Source organism: Eptatretus burgeri, chromosome 6 (assembly GCF_056783735.1).
Source record: "Eptatretus burgeri isolate ZD-2024b chromosome 6, Ebu_testis_v1, whole genome shotgun sequence".
NCBI lineage: Eukaryota > Metazoa > Chordata > Myxini > Myxiniformes > Myxinidae > Eptatretus > Eptatretus burgeri.
In genome coordinates, this window is record NC_140966.1 from 54,227,995 (window position 1) to 54,250,314 (window position 22,320).

Below are 22,320 nucleotides of genomic sequence, written 5' to 3' on the forward strand. Positions count from 1 at the left end.
AAAAAATAAATTAATTCTTAATTTCCACCCCTCCCAAAAACACAATTCAAATCTCGGTGAACCTGTAGAGGATTCATTTAAGATCTCTTTTTGGTTTTAGAACTTACTCGTTGATCAAAAGTAGTGTTTGTGGCAAGAAAATGAATGTTCTCATTGAAATAACTAATGGTGGACTCTGTTTGCATTCCAACACAATCTTCATGTGTTTAAGCTTGTGTTAAAAAAAACGAAACATTTTGCCCTCGAGGTTTCCCCACGAATAACTTTGTCGGAAAATCTGAATTTGGCTTCATGTTTGACTCTGGTTTTCATTCATATTTCTGCCATGTTTCTTCCCACAGGTGAGTTTGTGCAGCAGAAGGAGGATGTTCACCTGCTTACTTTCTGTGCCTCTGGTGAGGTCCTTTTCTGTCTTTTTGCTGGTTACTTTATCTTTGTCTTAACACAATGCAAAGAGCAAGACAAGCACCTACTTGGGTATGGAGCAAGGTCTGGTCCAGAAAGGGAAGCAGGGTCAAGCTCACCTGAAAGAAGGGTCAGGCTCAGGTTTGGGGAAAAGGTCAGGCTTGGGGTATTTGGTTGGATGGAGCATATGATGAGGAATAGGGTCTGGTTTGGGGTAAGGAGCATGTTTAGTTCAGGATAACAAACAGTTCAGAGTGGGAGATTAAACTATTCACGAGGATAAGGAGCATAAAATAATATGCGCCTTTGAAGCGGTGGAGATTATAGACATGGCTCGAGGAAAAATTAAATAAAGTACAATTCAATTAATATTAACAGATTCATGATGCAAATTATTCAAATTAATTAACATTCAGCTGAATGGGATTCTTGTATTTCTGAAATAATAAAATAATTGCATCTTTTGGATGCAATTAGTTTTCTCAGCACTCTCCATACAGAGTAGTACTTAAACATTTGTACTTTGGTCCAAATGTATACCATTGGTCCAAACCCCCAACCCCCCTCCCTCCCTTTCCTTTATCCAAGGTACACATGAACCATGTCTCTATGATTTAATACGCAAGTGTCAGAACACCTCCTATAAAAGCTTAGATCAACTGAGAATATTTGTTTCCAATAGCAATGAAAATAATTTGGGTAAATCGGTTGGGAATTCTCATTCATTTTTCTATTGCAAAGCATTTTCGAAACTAAATATTCAAATTTAAGACCTTTTTAAAAAAGCCTTTTAGGAATGTGAGGGGTAGTAGCGAGGTGAGGGAGAGGGTAAATTTCAGCACAGATGTAGATAGTGGAATGCTTCAAATCAAGTACTATTGCACCTTGAATAAAATAATATTTAGCTTGCATAAGAATGCTGATGATTAAATGTTGTTATCTATTTCAGAGCTGAACACCATTCCAAGAAGTGGTGTTCAACATCCAGCCATTTACGGCATAGGTAATTCCATTTGTCCTTGCAACAATCAACAACAGTGAAGTGCATTAGTTATTTTTGCTGGATTGCTGCTTTATAAATATTTTTTCCATCTTATTTGTTTTGTACGATATCGAGATAACAATGTTTTATTTCATTGTTGATGCATTGTGATTCAATATGGTTTTGTGAGAGTGCAGCAGTGGATGTTAGAACTGGAGACCTATTTCCAGCTCGGTTTCCAGACAGAGGCCCGGATTCGGTTCTTCGTTCTGCTCGGATCTTCTCGTGTAACACGGTGATGTACCAGCATGCTTTGCAAGCACATGGATTTTGGGGGAGGTTAGATTTTTGACTATTTAAAAACACACTAACTAGAATGACACTGCAGAGCACTTACCTTTGCCAGGCTGAACAGTTTACGTTTCATATCCCACTAATCGGCCCGATCTGCATTCTGACCTTAATCCAAATCGAATCAGCTTGTTCTTATCACCTACCCAACTCATCCACCAAGATTTGTCATGCATCCACAACTTTTTGAAATACCGAGTTATGCTACATATAGTTTTTGTCGACATTTCTCAATGGTGAAGTTAAAAATTTCGAGTGTCTGGATGTTCATTAAAATCGAAGTAATTGGTCAAACACCCAACCTGTCTACCAAGTTTCATCCGAATCCATCTATAACTTTTTGAGATCCTGCTGTCAGAGAATGTTTTATTTATTCCCCCTCCCCCCCACCCCAAGTGATTCTTCACCATTGAGAGATTGGTCCAAAAATGATATACTGTCGGAATCCGACATTCGTGGGGGATCGTGGTTCCGGAAATATGCCGCTAATGTCGGGGCGTTGTTTCAATGGGGAAAAAGGGGGATAGTTTCCTGGCTGTTCGTGATTCATGAGGGAAAATAAAAAATCCCTTGAAGGTTAGAAAAACCACGAGTACACAAAGCACAAGGCCGCAAATGTAGAAGCAGGTCACATTTTATGAACCGCGAATATGCGGGGTCTGCAAATAGCGGAACCGCGAATGTCAGGGTCCGACTGTATAGCATATTTGAAAAGGTTTTGGAGGGATAATGACAAAACTTGGTGGATGATTTGGGTAGGTGACAAGAACAAGCTGATTCCATTTTGGTTAAGGTCCGGATGTAGATCAGTGGGATACAAAAGGTAACCTGTTTAGGTGGTTTAGGTGGATACAAAAGGTAACAACCTGGTGGAGGTTTTCACTCCACTGAGTACAGTTGTAGTTGCTCGTGAGATGACCTATCTATACTAATAAAAGGGTGTGTGTGTGTGTGTGTGTGTGTGTGTGTGTGTGTGTGTGTGTGTGTGTGTGTGTGTGTGTGTGTGTGTGTGTGTGTGTGTGTGTGTGTGTGTGTGTGTGTGTGTCCTCCATAACTCCAAAACTATAAAACCTATCAGGCTGAAACTTTGAATGCGTACTAAGAAAACTCCAAGGAAGTGCAAGAGTGAAAATTCGGTGTTTGGGTTAATTAAAACGCACTTTTTGAGTACAATTAATGGCCTTATTTAATTATAACCTTCATCAGGCGATCCTCGACCACCTCGCTCTCTGGGGTCTTAAGGCGTCTTCTGGGTAACCTCGCTGGGGTTTGAAGCCGCCATGTATTTTTGGCCTGCTCAACAATGCTTTGACTTGGAACAGGCCACAACGATTTCTAAACACACGCACACGCACACGCACACGCACACGCACACGTACACGCACACGCACACGCACACGCACACGCACACACACGCGCACACACACACACAAGCATTTAAAGGCCATTTTCCCCGCTAAAGCAGGGGTTAGCCTTGCGGGCCCCATGACAATCTTCTCCACTTTACCCTGTTTTCTGCATCTCCCCTTCTTAATCCCCTTGCCCACATTTCCTCTTCCACCACATTTAGCCAAGTTTTTCTCGGTCTTCCCCGTCCTCTACTTCCGACTACACTCATTTCCAACACTCCTCTCACCCAGTCACTTTCATCCTTCCTCAACACATGACCCAACCATCTCAACCTGTTTCTCTTCACAACCTCCATCACAGACTCTATTCCCATCATCTTCTGCAAGTCATCATTTGTCTTCCTCTCTCTCAACGATACTCCACACATCTACCGAACCATTCGTATTTCCACCCTTTCCAGCCCTTGTTGCTGCTCCATGTTCAGTACCCATGTCTCACTCCCATAAATCATCGTACTCCTCACACATGTAGCATAAACCTTTCCGTTCAGCTTCAATGACACTCCCCTCTTCGTCAGCACGCCACTCAGTTCCTGAAACTTCTTCCATGCACATCTCACTCTAGCAACCGTCGAAGAGTCTGATCCACCTTCTCCATTCAGCATGTCTCCGAGATAGCAAAATGTTTTCACCCCTTCCAGCTTCACACCATCTCCAAGATCCAACTCAACAATTCCTTCATCTGCTGCTCCCTCGATGCACACCTTACACTTGAATGTAGCTGTCACACTGGTTACTGACCCTCTCACCCCACTACATTTTCGATGAACCCATTCAGCACACATTGTACACTGAATGGAGTTCACTCCGACACCCTTCCTGCACACAGCACACGGCCACTTCCCAGTCCTTTCCACCTCACCACATGCTTTACCACTTGCCATCACCTTCGTCTTTCCAATATTCACCTTCAAACCTTTTGCCTCCATACATTCCTTCCACTTGTTCATCTTCTCCTTCAGTCCATCCATACTCTCTGCAATCAACACCAGATCATCTGCATACAGCAGCTCCCACGGTAAACCCTCCTTTACCCTCCGAGCCAGCACCTCCATCACAACTACAAATAGAAGTGGACTTAGTACCAACCCCTGGTGCACTCCTACCCTCACCTCAAACTCACCACTGTTCCCATCCTTCGTCCTTACAGCTGTGCGTGCTCTCTCGTACATGGCCATCACTACTCTGATCAACCATTCCTCCACTCCTAACTTCCTCAATGCCCATGTCATAACTTCACGTGGAACCCTATCAAATGCTTTCTCCAGATCAACAAACCCAAAAAACAACTTCTTCCTCTTCTCCATGTACTTCTCCTGCAACTGCCTTACAATAAAAATTGCATCTGTCGTTCCTCTTCCTGGCATAAATCCAAACTGCATTTCGTCAATCTTTACCTTCTTCCTTATCCTCTTCTCCAACACCCTTTCCAATACCTTCATTCCATGCTCCAATAATTTTATTGCTCTATAGGAGCCACAGTCCAGAGGGTCACCTTTCCCCTTGTACAGAGGGACGAGGGTACTCGGTTCCCAATCCACTGGAATGCGGCCTTCTTTCACCACCAGATTACAGATCTCTGTCATTCTCTTCACACCCCAACTTCCCGCTGCCTTCAACATATCTCCCACAACTCCCGTCGGCCCTCCTGCTTTTCTACTCTTCATTGCTCTTATAGCTTCCTCAACTTCCTTCTCAGTTATTTTCTCTGCTGGTCCTAAAACCGGGTTACTCTCGATGTTGCTATCCCATTCATTTTCTACATTCAACAGCCTTTCCATATATCTCTTCCATCTTCCTTTAATTCCATCTGAGTCCGCAACAATTTGTCCCACATCATCCTTCAAGCAACTCACCCCCGTCACATCAAATCTCTCTCTCGCTATCTGCTTTGCAATCCTGAATACCGCTCTCTTACCCTCCTCCGAATCCAAGCGTTCTCCGAACATTTTCCTATGGGCCTCCTGCGCCTTTGCAACCTCTTTCTTTGCAGCCTTCTTGGCTTCCTTATAACTTTCATGTGCAGCCTCTTCTTCCACCGTATCCTTTGCCTTTTGTCATTCCTTGAACTTCTTCTTCTTCTCTTCAATCGTCTTTCCAACTTCATCACCCCACCACCATGTTTCCGAGTGCCTCGGTGGTCCTTTTGTCCATCCACATACCTCACCAACGGCTCCCAATAGACTATCTTTCATTGACATCCAACCACTTTCAAGCTTAACCACATCATCTTCAACCATACTCAGCCTCTCTCTTAATGCTTCCTTCACCGTCGCCTCTTTCAACCTCCACACCTTCATCCTCGGTTGGTACTTCACCCACCGAATTCTCCGCGCACCTTTCACCCTTATATCGCAGACAACCAGGTGGTACTGCGAAACAGTCTTCCTCCCCTGGGATCACCTTTGTGTCCTGGAGGTTTCCCCTATCTCGCTGACGCACCATCAGGTAGTCAATGGTTGTCGTCAACCCACCTGACGTGTATGTAATAAGCTTATTATCCGCTTTCTGGAATTGAGTATTACAAATCAACAAATCAGCTCCATCAGCAAACTCCAAGATCCTTTCACCTTCTCCATTTCTCACACCAAATCCATAACCCCCATGGACTCCCTCAAAACGGTCTGGACTCCTTCCCACATGTCCATTCAAGTCTCCTCCAACCACAACAACTTCCTCATCTTTCACATTTTCCATCAACTTCTCCATCGCACACCAGAACATGTTCTTCTCTTCATCGCTTCGACCGACCTGCAGGGCATATCCCGAGATGACGTTCACCAAGAGATTTCCGATCACAATTCTCACCATCATCAACGTTTCACTCACTCTAGTCACACTCACTACACTGTCTACAAACTCCTCAGAAAATATGACACCAACACCATGCACGCCTTCCGGGCACCCTTGCCACATAAACTTGTAATTCTGCCCCTGCCTTCCCTTCACCATTCTCACACCACTTCCCTTCCACCGTGTCTCCTGCACACAAGATATGTCCACTCTTCTTCTGACCAATGTTTCAACCACTTCTCCAGATCTCCCTGTCATTGTCCCTACATTCCATGTACCAAACCTCAGAAACCGATCTCCACGTGGGGCATCAGACGATTGGTCATCATAAATGGAAAAATTTCCTCCCTTGCTTCGATCGGGTTCTCCACCTTGAGTTTTAACGAGAGGGGGTGAGGACCCCCACGGGGTACTTCGGGCTGTACCCTGCCCATCAGTTGTACTCATCATGGTTTCCTTTTGAGGCGATGTTTTTATGGCCGGATGCCCTTCCTGACGCCAACCCTTTTAGTCGCCTTTTACGACACGCAGGGATACGGTGTACCTATTCTGACCGGGGTACACACCGGGTAACGATTTCTAAACGATAAAGTTTTTTTTTTTCACTTTGTTCACTCGTATTATCAAATGCCTCTTCATCATAGCAATGAATCGCTGGCTATATTGCAATGCTTATAAACGCCTGGAGATACCAGCATTCGTGGCTTTATTTCATTTGCGCATAGGAATAACCGAGAGAAGCTCCAGATTTGAAAGTGTCAGCAGTTCCGACTCCCCAAGAATATATTTGATAACACCCGATTTCTGAGCCGTTTTCCATATAAGCGTATTTTCTAAATTACCGAGCCAATTGTTTTTCCACCCATCACATGCAGCTATTTATAAAGAATAATGTTTGTGAATATATCCCTGAAATGTCTGTATAAATGTCACGTTGTTTTTCAGTGGAAGCTACTCAAGGTTTCTGGGTGGTTGTAGACGGTCCGGACTGTAGTCGGTCATCATACTGACTCCATTCCAAAAAATTGCCGATATCGTGTGTGTGTGTGTGTGTGTGTGTGTGTGTGTGTGTGTGTGTGTGTGTGTGTGTGTGTGTGTGTGTGTGTGTGTGTGTGTGTGTGTGTGTGTGTGTGTGTGTGTGTGTGTGAGAGAGAGAGAGAGAGAGAGAGAGAGAGAGAGAGAGAGAGAGAGAGAGAGAGAGAGAGAGAGAGAGAGAGAGATAGATATATATATATATATATATATATATATATATATATATATATATATATATATATATATATATATATAGATAGAGAGAGAGAGAGAGATATATATATATATATATATAGAGAGAGATATAGAGATAGGTTTCTGAGTCCGCCATTCAAAATGAATGGGGGAAAAGGAAAAACTTTCTGACTCAAACCCCAAAAGCCCAAAATAGGAGACTGGTTTTCTCCCCACCTATCCCCTTCCCTCCCATTCAAGCAAATGTAAAATTGAGACTTACTGATTAAAGCACTTCTTTCCTTTCATATTTTCATTCCACTCAAAGAGCGAACCAATGAATATTTGTCCATGTTATACTTAAGGGAATAACTTAATTTTCCTATTACATTCATCACCATCGAGTATATTCACTTTATCTCTTCAAGCACGAAAGAAAAGGTTATTTCTCTTTCGGTTTTGTAAAATGAGGAAGTGCTTTTAGGAGCAGAGTCGTGCCGTGAAAATGAGGAAGTATTCTGTGCCCTTGTCTCTCATGGTTATATTGAAATCATCAGAACACTAACAGAACAAAGTTTAGCTAAAAACAGCTTTTAAACTTAGGTTTTATCAAAATCATTCAAAGCAAGATGTTTCATTTTCGTGTTAAAATGAGTCAACCAAGCTACCTCACCCGAACCAAGCCAAAAAAATTCCGGTCATTTCCTATGTGGGAACACACCCTGGAAAAAACCATTGTTTTGTAATCTCCCATTACATCATCAAGTTGCTTATTTAAACCAACTTGTGTGCCGAGTGTGTTTTATTTCGAAAATGGAGCATTGATTATTACTACAACCTTGCAGATTAATCGTTTTCACAAGATGACAGGTGAGATCTCAACCCAATTCATTATATCAACCGCTTCAACTTCTTGTGTTCCAATGTACAAATAAACGCTATCAAACATTTTCCAGAAGAAATAATTTACGAGTGTAGCGTTTGTGTTAGTCGCAGCCTTAGTGAATGTAAGCTTACACAACAAGAAACTTTCGGCTAGATTCAAATAAGTTTGTTAATTATTTATTTCAAAACTTTTTGTTCCATTTGCATTCCAGTCTGTTCCACTTATTGCATTTACCTTGAAGTAGTCTTCTTTTTTTAGTAGCGTTTGAGATGACAATGGTATCATTTTGCTCTATCTTCAACACCTTGCCCGTGGCGCCCCCTTCAAGTTTGTTTTTACGCTGATTTCATCAAAGTATGGATAATCCGAGGAGTGCGAAATGCCATATAGCCTATATGACGTTATATTGTTCCGGGAATGTTCCAGAGGGAGTTTTGCACCAAAGGTCATAATCCTTGACCTTTGACCTTTAAAGTTCACAAAGGTAAAATTTTCAAAGTTGTGGGAATCGAACCGGGTTTTCGACCTTCTTCGCCGAACTAACTCCAATAAGCTATAGCACGTATCCTGTTTCCTTATTTTAATGTCCACAACATTGTTTTGTGACCTTTAAAGGTTATGCAAAGGTCAAATTTTGAAAGTTGTTGAACGAAACCGGGTTTTCGACATTTTGCAGCTAATAACCTGTCACTCGTACCACATCATGTTGATCATTTTTATAACTTGGTCAAAAATTATCACATTGTCTCATCCTTGACTTCTGAAACAATCTACATCTTCAAATACCGCTCGTGAACCATTGCCGTCTCCAGACTTGTTTGAATTATTTTCCGTCGTTCTTGGGGAGACAACTGAGTTTTGCCTTTCTTAATTTCTTTTATTGCTTGTAATTTATGAGATTCCTTTTGGGCATCTTTTATGCTCTTTACAGCACCTACATCTCCAAATACCGCTCGTGAACCATTGCCGTCTCCAGACTTGTTTGAATTATTTTCCGTCGTTCTTGGGGAGACAACTGAGTTTTGCCTTTCTTAATTTCTTTTATTGCTTGTAATTTATGAGATTCCTTTTGGGCATCTTTTATGCTCTTTACAGCACCTGCTACATTTCCCACAGCAGAAGCAGTTGAACCAATTAGGTCTTTATGTTTAAGAATAGTTGAACCTATACACATTTGAGTATCAATTATCCCATCTCCTTTTTTTCTAAATTGATGTCCGACACCCCTTTGTCTCTTAGGTTTATAGTATCCTCCACCAAGATACATACCTTCACCCTTGTAGTATGGGGAAAGTAACATCCCATCCCCTGTAATTATTTTATATTTTTCCCAACTTGTGTTTCCTCACAATAACCATCGTATTTATTAATTGTAAAACTTCACGTCAGTGAATTCTGATGGATATAATTTCTCCATTAAAATAAATCATGCGATTATCTTGGTCGGTTATCCTAAAATTTACTCTGTATATGGTTTTTCCTGACACAGGAAGATAAACCAGATTTTTGGGTTCCATATTGAATTTATAACCAATTGAGGTTGAGTATGCGCTGAATGAAAATATTGTATTTGTTCTTATTCCATCATTTTCAGCGCCATCAATCAAATCACAGTGAATTAATACTGAATTTATGCCTGAGGATATTTGAATAACATTATCACTGTAAAACGTCACATTAGTTTCAATCTTTTTTGAGGAGAAACCCAATAACTCTAAATGAATTATCAATTGTGAAATAAACCTTGTAGTTATTTTTAAGTTTAATCGTTGATTTTGAAGTATGTTTTTGAATATCTATAACAATATGTTTTGGCAAATCACCCTGTTCTTTCAAAAGACGAGCAATTTCGGAAGATATTTGAGAAATCGCATATGCTCCGGGTGAAACTGTTATCGTTTTGTATCCACTTCCCGGATTATAACTAAACTTGTCATTTTTCTCAGTGATATTAAATAAGGTATTATAAGTTTCCATGGACAATAAAGACGCCTCATATTCTTTTGTTGTGTCAAGTTGTCGTGGGTATGGGAATGAAGATGTGTGGTCGCTTGTTGTGAAATTATAACTAAGGATTGTGCTTCTCATCTTATTTAATATGAGATAAAATGTCTTTGTATTGGCATTTATTAATTATTTTCATGTTCATCAACTGGTCTAAAATGGCTGATGCTTTATTAAAACAATTGTTATTGCCAGCCTTCTTACTACCTAACAGCAATAACAGTCGATTAACTAATTGTGATGGGTCATTTGGAAGAAAACTAACACCTGAACCAAGCCGACTTAAAGCCTGAATAATGTGTTTCTACTTCTCATTCTTCCTACTTTTACCAGACAGACTAACCCTATAATCAAGAGAGTCCAGCAGATCAATATATACTAAATCATCCTTATTTTTCATATCCAGTGGTTGATCAAAATACTTTGATTCATCCCTCACAGTTGAACCTTGTTTTCCAACTTTTATTAGAAGAAACATTAATCTTGGAGTTGGTTTAACAGGGGGTTGAGCATAACTCAAGAACCTTAATTCATCATTAAATATCAATACCTTTTCTTTAGCAAGATGGAATATTGCTGGTTGTTCTGTTGGAATGAGACCTGCTATGGTTTTTGAATCTGTTGAATATTCATTGTTTTGGAGAGCATTCACAACATAATCAGGGGGTTGATTGATCTCTTTCAGTTGTTGAAATAATCCTTCATCATCATGCTCTAATTCTTCCTCCGTCATTTGACTGAAATCTTTTAACATTTGAAGTTTTTTAGGAGTATATTCTATTATGGGAACTGTGGAAGCATCTATAATTTTTTCTTGGGAAGTTTTTAAAAGTGGTTTAAAAAATTTCTCTTGTTTTCTTTCAAATGCTTCTTCACCCGTTAGTTTCTGTCTGCATTTCTTCTTTATGTCTTCCTGTTGTTTTACAACTTTTGAAGCCAACTCTTGATGTTCCTTAAATCTTCTTGTTCTTTCTTTCGCATCCATTTATTTATTGTTAATATCATTTAATGAATGGTAAAGATCAACAGCGAAATTTTCCTTTTCTTCATCATTAAAGTAGATGTGTTCAAATAAATCCTTTTCTTAAAATATTTTATCAAATTCCTTATTAACATTATTACGAGTTGTAATTTCTTCTTCACTAATACTTGTATCTCTGCTTTTCCATACGTTTGCGTTGAGTTTCTTCATCAACATAAAAAGCGAATGATAAAATCTTAACCCCATTACCACTCAGATGTTTAATAATTTGTTTCATTCCTTCTGGATTAGTTTCTAATATCCCAAGACCACCAGATTTTAGTTTCTTTAACTCAATCTTACAATGTGAATATTTTGTTGTACCAAGAGAAACCTCCTCAAATATTTGACCTTCATTCCTCAATCGCATATGTTCCTCTACTGAAATATAGTAATAATCTTCACCTTCTACTTCTCCAGGTATTATTGCTCTCGTTATTGTTGATACAATATGAACTACATGGTGCTTTTTAAGCAAATTTACAATATTCTCGTTTGTATTATACAAGAACCTTGATTTATTAAAGTTTTTTCCAGAAGCAGATTTACTCACAAGATTTATAATAATAGTTGTCATTTATATATGTAATTGTTTATAAAAAAAATATATTGTTGTGGGGCCGAGTTTCGGCAGCGAGCACGACCGCGAGGTTGAGCAGAAGAGTCGGCTTCACCGAACACCCGGAATGTAGATAGTGCTTCTCAGAGAACTCCGAGAGGCACGGGTCCCTTACAGGACCGTGGTCGCCAATACTTCGACGGCGTGAGGTAGGGTCCACTTGTCTAACTCCAATTTACCTAAGTACTCACGCCGTCCAACTACCGGGGAAACCACACCCTCGGCCGACTCTGTCCGATCCGAGTCGCGGTAATGGCTCGGATCTGGCGTAACCGAGCGGAGTTCCCCGAGCCACGCTGGACTGAATGCACAATTTTCCGCTTCCCAATTTCTCAACACGCACCATGCTAAGCCAATCAAAGAAACACAAAAACGAGCTGAAACATTCAACAAAATGTATTTTTATTTATAATAGGCAGGGAGGGGAACACAGAAGAGTAGAGTTAAACCGACTATCGAGAAATAATGCAAATAATGTACAAGGCACTTAAGCAATTGCTACTCATAGACTGAGCCCACAGACACACACGCACACACCCAAAATAAATGATGGCCGCGGCCTTTATTCGGCCCTTCAGCTCGGGAGGGAAGGCGAGCTGAGGGCAAGAGCCTGCACTTGCACCTGCCCGCCTCGTGTGGTCTGGTCGAGCTTGTCCAGTGGCGGGACTCGAACCCACTGCCTCAATGCAGCACCAAACACCAGGGACGAGGGAAAGAACAACGGACGCCAGCCAGCGCGAAGGCGGACGAGGCGGGAGACGACGAGGCGGCAGGCGCTCAAGGCCGGAAAAGCTTCCACGGATCAGGCGACACCAGGCGAGGCCGACCCAGACAGCCAGACAGAACGCCCCGATAACTATTCCTCTCCCGAGGTGGGACGGATTTCTTCCCTGACTACTCACCTCCTGATTGGATGGTTGCGTCACGCGATTCACTGGCCGTCCCTCATTGGACAGGCCCACGGAAGGTGGGGCGACTCACACCCTTCTGGGTGGAGTCCTAATCTGAGGCGATGTGCCTCCTGATTGGACGAAGGGCGCGTCCTTGCCCTCGTGAGCGGAGTCGGCTTTGGAGTGAGGGTCCCACCCACGTCTGCAGCCAGAAACACGTGCGCTATGGCGTCGGTAATCGAGGCGACGGTGCCGCTGGTGTTGTTGTTGTAAGAGATGTAAAAATGTAAAAGAAAACCCTGACTATCAAAATAACTCCGCAGCGCATGAACATTTAATTCCCATTAGATTAGGGACGGAACCCTAACTAGAAACACATACTTACCGATATAACTCTTCGAAAAGGACCTGAATGCTGAGTGCAGTAAGCCTCCAAATTCGTAACAATATTTTCCTTTATATCACATCTTGTTTCACAACAATATATTTATATTTTTCAGTCAAGTGCTTCATATAATCTCCAAATTCCGTTTTACTACATAATGTAGAACAATTGTCTGTCAAAAAATTGTTTATATCTATTGAATTTAACTTGAATAAAATAAAAGTATTAGCATTGTTTCTTATTAGTGTAGCAGCATAGCAAACCTGTTGTGCATTTTGTGATACAAGCACCAAATTTGGCACAAATGTACATTAATATGTTGCGAACATTTTCAGATATTGGGCCACTTGAAATTCTCTCTTTATGTCCGCCATATTGGATTTCAAAATGGCCGCCACTTGAAATCTACATTTGCTATTATCTCTGGACGTAATGCAGCTATTGACTTGATTCTGGTATCTAAATGTATGTTTTTGGGGGCAAGGAATCCAATGGTACCATTTTCAACTTAATATTATCTATCGCAGTCTGTTATATAATTTTATTTGGAAATTATCTTGGCAAATATTGGATTCATCACAATACTTTAAAAAGAATGTCTTAGTTCTGTAAATGTCTTAGGTATAATACTGACATGCTACATGGTGTACTGGTATCTGAGGCTAGGTATATACCGGTACTGAAGATACGTGTACATAAACAGTGTCATGTTAACAAGTTCAGCATTGCCACAAGTACACGTATGTTGTTGACTCATCGTCATGTGCAGTCCCCTTCACACACACAGATGGCTGTGCATTGAAGGGCAGCCTTTTTGCACTTGCAGCACCTCACACACCCTTTCTTGCACTTGCAAGAAACCAGCTCAATGCAGCTGTGAGCTGCCTCAGTTAGGCTGGTCCAGTAAGGTGTGTACTGTCCTTCTCCAGTCCTTGACCAACCCCAGTTGGTTGGTGGAGGGAGCTCTGGTGCTGGCAGCAGTATCTGACCCCAGACATGTCCACCTTGATACACTGCCCTCTTGACATGTTCCTCCAGAGCTGCCTTCGTTGGAGGGATGAGCTGCACATTGTTATTCCTTGTGAAGAGTTTCCTCCTGGCCTTGTCAATGTCTGTGCATTTGCTGGTTCGATCATACAACAGGATCACGAACCTCTCGATGATGCGCATTGCATCGTCTGGTATGTCACGAGGTGCAGAGGACAGCAGCAGCAGTGCCTCAGTGAGTTCTGGCAGTACCATCCAGACTGCCCACGCAGTCTTCTTGCCATGTCTATGAAAACTAGACACAGTGTCGCATCCAGTTAGAGCGTGGAACATTGGCAGTGCACGAGCCTTCTCTCGTCAAATCCAGCTGCTATTTCGTGTGCTGCTAGGTATCGGAAACTCTGGCCTGTTCCGAATGCCAGCCACAGTTTGTCTTCTGGTTGCAACTCCTGTGCCAGGGACACTGCCAGCACCACAACATCGGTGTCTACAGTCAGGATGAGTATTGCATGGTGTCCATGTTGGACTGCGTGAGATGCATGCAGCAACATCCGACTGTCAGCTTCTTCATGGTTACATGGGGCGCGTGAGGTCAGATCTGGCAGTAGTGGCTTGCTGAGCACTGCCTCTCCATCAGTAATGACGAGTTGCTTGTCCTCCTGGTTAAACCATTCCATGAGAGCTGCTGAGAGGAACCTGAATAGCTCTGTGTTGTTGCTGTCCACTCGTAGGAAGTTCTGCCAGTTGCCTGGTATGGTTGCGGCAACCACCACACGTCTACGCACACCTTGTCCCCGCTTTGCACGTGTACTACCTTTCAGTGAATCAGCAAGGTAAGTATCCCAGACCAGATCCAGGCGTGACACTGTTTGCAGCTTCGTGGACATGTATGGGATGAAGATCTGTTGTGCATACTCTTCAAAGGTCTTTGATGCAGCCAGCTTCAGCATCTGGACGATGGCTGCTCCATCAAGCACAATACAGGTCGTGACAGGAGTCTCTGTCTTTGTGTCGGAGACTTCTTCCAAGCATGTGAGGAGATCACTCTTGGTACCAGTGCAGAGGCTTCCACCATCAGACAATGCAGGGGGATATGCCTGATTCTCGTGACAAAAGAACTCCTCAAGGTTTCCATCCCTCATCTGGCAGCCAATGTACAGGCGTACGAAGAGTTCACGGTCATTCTTGATGGAGGCGAGCTGTTGCTGACCTATGCTCTGGCTTCTTGGAGTGGAAGTGCTGAACACCTTCAGCTTGTTACGAGGAATGGGTGCGTCCACTGCCTTTGTTCTGTCCAACAGACACTCTCTGGTGAAAGCCTCGAACTGCTCTTGGCCAATCCTCTTGGCATTCATCACGATCTCCACAGCAGCAGGATCTGCGATCTCCTTTGTGTCCAGTTTGACTACATCCTGACTCTTCTCGTCGAATGAGTTGCCCATCTCCTCTATGACACCGACGAGAGAGCAAACATCTTTCACAAATGAGGCCTGTACACTTGGCGTCTGATCATGATGACGTCTGTCTGCTGTTTGCCGTCTCCAGTGTTGGTTCCAGTGTGTTGAAATGCAACAATCTGTGCAGCATGGGCAAGATGGACTGCATCACCATCACTGTCCCGCTCGCAGGCTTTGGCAAGAGCAGCACAGACATCTTCTTCAAATGCCATCAGGATGTCTCTCCCCTTGGTGTGTGCCCGCATGTCAGGAAACTGAGCCAACAGTCTCTGTTTCAGTCGTGTGGAGTGGACTCTCGTGTCGAGCTGGACTCCTAGCTGTTCCATTCTGGACTGATAGAGCTGGACAAGGTCAGCCAATCTGAATACTGGTGCCGTCTCCTCATCTTGTCTGGTTTCTTCAATGTTGAGGACGAGTTCAGCGAAGACAACTGCCGACATTGCTCGCTCTTGTTTTGTGTCCTGTGATCCTGTTGACTGGGCCTTTCATTTTGAAAATGGTACCATTGGATTCCTTGCCCCCAAAAACATACATTTAGATACCAAAATCAAGTCAATAGCTGCATTACGTCCAGAGATAATAGCAAATGTAGATTTCAAGTGGCGGCCATTTTGAAATCCAATATGACGGACATAAAGAGAATTTCAAGTGGCCCAATATTTGAAAATGTTCGCAACATATTAATGTACATTTGTGCCAAATTTGGTGCTTGTATCACAAAATGCACAATTCTTTTGAATATTTGGGCTAAGCCGCCCCACTATATTGAGCGACGAAGGAGTTGAAAGTATGATTGACGAAGATAAATACAATTACACAAAGAATTTCTCCCTCTTGTGTAGTAGCTATCCATTACCGTTTGGTTTCTCTCAATAACACAATCATCAAAGATAACGAGGTTCTTTTTTGATTTATCCAAATTTTGGGGAGAAGGTAATATCATCCGTATTATCACTAAGAATACAAGTTTGCGGTTTTGATTTCTTTTTATATCCCTGTGTATCACAAAATAGTTGTATTATATCTTCAATGTTGTAATCATTTCGTTTGTTTTGAAGTTTAAATAAACCGATTATATCTTCTTTTTGAAGACCAGCATTAAAACCTTGTGAGAGTAGTTGATACTCAGGTTGAAAACTCGACTTTGTGCAAATTATTAAATTATCATAATCTAAAAAGTTGTGACTAAGGAGCATCTTTAAAAGTAAGCAGGTTTTTCCACACCCGCTTGAACCAACTATGAGACATCTTAAAGAATTTGGAACATTTTTATGGTTGTTAAATGTTATTTTATTTTCCCAAATGGGTAAAAAATCATTCATTTATATATTTGGAAAACAGGTTGTTTAATTTATTATTGGCTTTTTTGGAAACTATATTTTATACTAAGTTCGGGTTTAATTTCAAGATAATCCATTATTTTATTTATACAATATCTTGTGTTGATATTTCCCTGAAAATGGCAATCGTGAATAATATATAGCAACAATCCTTTGAACATTTCTCTAATACGTTCAGTGTCTTCCATTGTTAGGAAAGGTGTGTTATCACCCTCATACTTTATATTCATTTCTCTAATCAATCTTGTAAAGTAATTCATTTTTGGTATAAATCTAAAATAATTATATTCCTTTTTATATTTTTTATTTTCATTAATTAGAAGATAATCACAGAATATACATTGCTTATAGGCTTTTGACTCTGTGTTTAATCTCACTCTATCACATGCAGAACAATCCTCAAATTTGTCATGGAGAAGCAGGGAATTCAAGGGGCTCAAGATCTAGTATACTATTCCTATTTATAAAGTAAAACCTTACTTCAAATAAAATTCATCTTTGGTATCATCTTCGGTACTTTCATTGGTGCTTTCACAATCATCTATAAAACTACTTTCATAACTATCGTTTGAGCACAAACTCTCAGTATCATAACTGTCTTCTGTTCCAACAGAGATACTATCATCACTGTCATAATCTTCAGTTAAATAATGACTTGTATTTCATTAGTAGAAAAAAACATTACCATCTTTATCTATATACTTTTTTTCATTCACAGATTCAACTACTACATTTTTTATGTTAAAAGGTAATTTTAAAATGATCCTTAACTACGACTGAACGAAATGTCATTTCACCTGATATATTAACATCTTTTATTTCATCAGGATTTACATCTTGAGGGTTGTTGAGGGTTGATTTACATCTTGAGGGTTGATTTACATCTGCTTCACACGCTCGATGTTATCCGCCATTCTGCTCGTTGAAGGTTTTCCAGACAGTGGATCGTCTTCAACCTCCTCCCGTCCCTCTTTGAACCTCGTGTGCCATTCAAATGCACATGTACATGACATCGTTTCTTCCCCGTATACTTTCTGTAGCATTCCGAAGGATTCGGAAGGTGTTTTGCCAAGCTTGGCAAGAAACTTCAGATTGGCTCTCTGCTCACGACTCATAGCGCGACTACTCAGGCTAGACAACGTGTAAAGCAAGACCTGTAAAAAATCACACAATGAGCGCAGTCAACCATCACCAATCATATATATTGCTGGAATGTTGCGAAAGAATGTGACGCAACCCGTTCATTCAAGTTGTGTAAGTGGAGCACACAGCAGGCTCAGTCCCGTTACTTTTTAGACGAACCTCGTAAACTCTGTTGTGTGTGTGTGTGTGTGTGTGTGTGTGTGTGTGTGTGTGTGTGTGTGTGTGTGTGTGTGTGTGTGTGTGTGTGTGTGTGTGTGTGTGTGTTCGGTCATTAAGCATAACATATTGTTGCGGATTCGCGCCCGCCGGCGTGCGAACGGCCACGTAACTCGAATCGCGGCACGTCGCCCACCGGACGGACAATCCCGTCGTGACCCTCTCGGACTAACGCCGGGAACTAGTCATGGGTGGGCCTTTCGGCCTCACCACGATCGTGCCAATCGGCCCCCCGCGTGGGATAGGGTTGCTCGCCAAATTCGACCTACCTAAGTACCCACACGGAGGGCAGACCGGGCGATCGCACCTCGCCGCAGGTCGACTTCGGACACGGGCCACTTTAAGCGACCCGTTCCGTACTATCGGGATAACCGAGCGGTGTTATCGTCGGCCTCGACGGTTCCGATTAATTCTCGGGCGTATTTAGCCCACTACCAACCCTTTACGTGAAGTAAGATGGAGATTCAATGAAAGAAAAGACGAAGCAAAACGGGAAAAACAGTTCAACATAAAGCACATTTATTTCGCGATGGCACACGGATAGCACACATATACAATTATACTATACACCAAAAGCAAATGTAAAAGAAGAAACACCACAATAATGCACAAAAAGCAAATGTAAAAGAGAAAAACACACTGCAGATCTACTACCGAGCACACGGCAACACTTATACAGTTTTACTTCACAGACGGCGCCGACAACACATATACTCAAAGCAAAAGAAAAAGGGACCACCCTCAACGATGAGGGGGGGGCAGACGGGCCTAGGGCCGAGACCGCGTCGAGCCTACCCGTCTGGTGATGAGCCGCAAAATGGCGGTGGCGCCCCGACTCCGCGGGCCTCGCTGGCACTGCCTGGAAATGGGGTGGGAACGGGGCCCTCTTCTCACACTATCTCAGCGCGGGGGGAAACAGGAGGGGGTTGTTGATGCTCGGGGGAATGAGGATATCTCGCTGGCTTGGGTCCCGCGACGAGCATCTCCACCGCGACCTCGGTCGCGTTACCGGCCTCCCCTCTCCGAAGCTCCCCGACTCTGACACGAGCGCCCTCTCGACTGCCTTCGCCGCCGCCACCTCTCCAACTCTCCCACTCTCCCACTCTCCTCAGCTCCGTCCAGCTGCTTTCTCTGACTCTTCTCTTCTCAACTCTCCTTGACTGACTCTTTCCAACTCAACTACTTTTTCGGCGAGCGAACGCGGCCCTTTATAACCCCCGGGGCTTCGCTCCTTCACCTTCGACCCTTTACCTCTGGCTGGCTCCCCATTGGACAGAGGAAAAGTGGGCGTGAATGCTTTTTGATCCGCGAATCTGCATATAGCGATTATACTCCGACGCACCTGGAGGCGGGGCCAAATCGCCCCATGCTCACTGATAGGACGGAACAGAAGTGGGCGTGAATCGTTTTTGATCCGATTTCTTCGGAAAGGCTGGTGTTTTTGCACCCGCTGCTCGGTGCGCGCCCTGTACGAGTCCAGTATCGGTGCCCACAAGCGGCGCGGGAATGGCGGTGATGCGATGGTTGCGAGGGCGAGATGTGACGGTAAAGGTCGTGGCTGTTGGTGTGAAGCGGCGTTGCGGTTGGTGGTTGTTGTGTGATGGCTGTTGAGACGTGGTTGGTGGTGGTTGTGGTGGTAGTAATGGCGGCTGGTCCAAAATAAAGATAGTAAAAGAAAAACGGCTATCTAAAAGGGTCGCAGCCCAAATGAATGACATTTATTCCCTCTAAACAACGGGTTTGGACTAACTACACATATACTTACAGAGATATCTCACCTACGGGACCTGAATGGTGGTTTGCGAATTACGTCAACCACAACAATATCATCCTCTTTCTTAACCCCACCTTTCTCTTTTTTTATTCTCTCTCTCTCTCTCTCTCTCTCTCTCTCTCTCTCTCTCTCTCTCTCTCTCTCTCTCTCTCTCTCTCTCTCTCTCTCTCTCTGTATCCAAACAGTTGTTATGTCTGGACGATGGTTATGGGACATTTTCACAAAAGCGGGTCAGGTAACGGTAAAGAACAAACTAAAAAAATCAACTTTCTTTGATATTCTCGAAATAGTGCTTGAACCCTTTATAAGGCCTAGAAAAATGTTCAAATGATGTCAGCAACGCAGGATCACCATAAGGCCTCTGCACTGACAATATATGCTTGATAAAAATTCTCGGACAGTCTTTACCGTTACCTGACCCACTTTTGTGAAAATGTCCCTTATGTCCATATATGTCTGGACATTGGGCAGGGTTTGTCTCCAAACGTGTCCGGGTAATATTTGTCTCCGGAAGTGTCCGGACGGGAGTTTGTCTCCGGACGGGAGTTTATTTCCAGACGTGTCTGTGCGGTGTTTTTGTCCATATGGGAGTTTGTTTCCAGACGTGTCTGAGTGCTGTTTGTCTCCGGACAGCTTGGTTCCAGACGCGTCCGGGTGGTGTTTGTCTCTGAACGTATCCGGGTGGCGTTTTCTGTCTGGATGGGAGTTTGTCTCCGGACGCCACGTCCAGGTGGTATAATGTCTGGGTGCTGTTTGTCTCTGAACGTATCCGGGCGGTGTTTATGTCTGGGCGGGAGTTTTTCTCCGGCCGCGTATCTCCACATGTGTCTGGATGGCGGTTATGTCCGGGCGGGGTTTGTCTCCGGACCTGTCTGAACGGTGTTTGTCTCAGGACAGGTTAGCTCCGGACGCCTCCTGGCGGTGTTTGTCTCCGAACGTATCCAGGCAGTGTTTATGTCTGGACGGAAGTTTGTCTCCGGACGCGTCTGGGCGGTGTTTGTTTCTGGACAGCGTGGCTCCGGACGCATCCGGGCGGTATTAATGTCTGGGCGGTGTTTGTCTCCGAATGTATCTGGGCGATGCTTATGTCTGGACGGGAGTTTGTCTCCGGACCCGTATCTCCATATGTGTCTGGACGGCGATTATGTCTGGGTGGGGTTTGTCTCCGGACGTGTAAAGAAAATGTGAGCCTTTTTTGGTGACTTGGGAGAGCAAGTGTGTGTGTGTGTGTGTGTGTGTGTGTGTGTGTGTGTGTGTGTGTGTGTGTGTGTGTGTGTGTGTGTGTGTGTGTGTGTGTGTGTGTGTGTGTGTGTGTGTGTGTGTGTGTGTGTGTGTGTGTGTGTGTCCTCCATAATTCAAAAACAATGAAACCTCGCGGCCTGAAACTTTGCATGCATATGAAAGGAACTCTAAGGTTGTGCATGAGTGAAGATTGGGTGTTTGGGTTAATGTAAACACCCCTTTTGATGATAATTAACAGCCTTATGGAGTTATCCTTTGTTAAGGTGTTATCCTCATTCATCTCGCTGTCCCTCAATGTGGTTTGAATTTGCCATTTTTTTTTTTGGCCTGCTCAACAATGCCTCGACTTGGAACGACTTGTAATGGTTTCTTAATGACGGTTTGTTTTTTCCACTTTCCTCACTCATTGTATTTAATGCCTCATCAAAATACCGACGAATCACTGGATACTTTGCAAAGCTTATAAATGCCCTTAAGGCGCCAGCATTCCTGGCTTTATTTAATTTCCATCCATTCCATAACCTCAAAAATCTCTCATCTGAGCCAAATTTCAAAATTTAAACTTCTTCATTGGCCTCAGCAGCAGTCCCGACTGCTAAAAAATGTTCATTTGTTCAATTCGGATATTGCTTGACATTCCGGGTGTCTCTGGGTACATGTGCGTGGTGTTTATATGACCGATTGGCAATCGCTAATCACTTGCCAAGCCAGCCATTCCTAATCGATTCTTTTGTTGGAGTGCTTGCTTTAGTGCTTAAGCCACTTTGTGAGTGCTCTACAAGCTGCTTGGTTGTTCGTTTCCAAGGCATCGCCAGACATGGCAAAAGTATTCACACTGTCACTGAATATATTGATCGACTTGAAAAAAGTTCAGGCCCCACTCACCTGTGTTGAGCCCCACATTGTCGTGTGGTGCCTCAAATGGTGGCTCACCCGCTGAAAATGTGCAAATTTAATTTACATGACCTTTACCCTTTTTGTATGATATTTCATGATACAACCCATCACTTCGACATAGATTGATTCATATAAAAAAATTAAACATTTCGTTTTTAAAAGTTTATTCAGCTGTTTCGTTGGAGTGCTTGCTTGAGTGCTTAATCCACTTGGCATGCGCTCTTCGAGCTTCGATCTCTACAAACTTCAATGGCGATACCACAGCGGGGTTCTTTGTAGGAACATCTCCAGAGTTATGAAAGCAAAATAA

At 43.0% G+C, this 22,320-nt stretch overlaps 1 protein-coding gene across 3 annotated transcripts in view; it reads left to right on the forward strand.

Annotated features, from left to right (window-relative positions):
* Window positions 1–22,320, forward strand: part of NTAN1 (N-terminal asparagine amidase) — a 74,002-nt gene that overhangs the window by 29,058 nt on the left and 22,624 nt on the right. For 2 of the 3 annotated variants that reach the window (XM_085885107.1, XM_085885108.1), the window contains 3 exons: window positions 342–395; window positions 1,355–1,408; window positions 1,585–1,682. In XM_085885107.1, the coding sequence (XP_085741233.1) occupies window positions 342–395; window positions 1,355–1,408; window positions 1,585–1,682 (206 nt within the window). Of the gene's footprint in view, window positions 1–341; window positions 396–1,354; window positions 1,409–1,584; window positions 1,727–22,320 lie in introns of all 3 variants that reach the window. The other variant, XM_085885109.1, reaches the window with a different exon arrangement.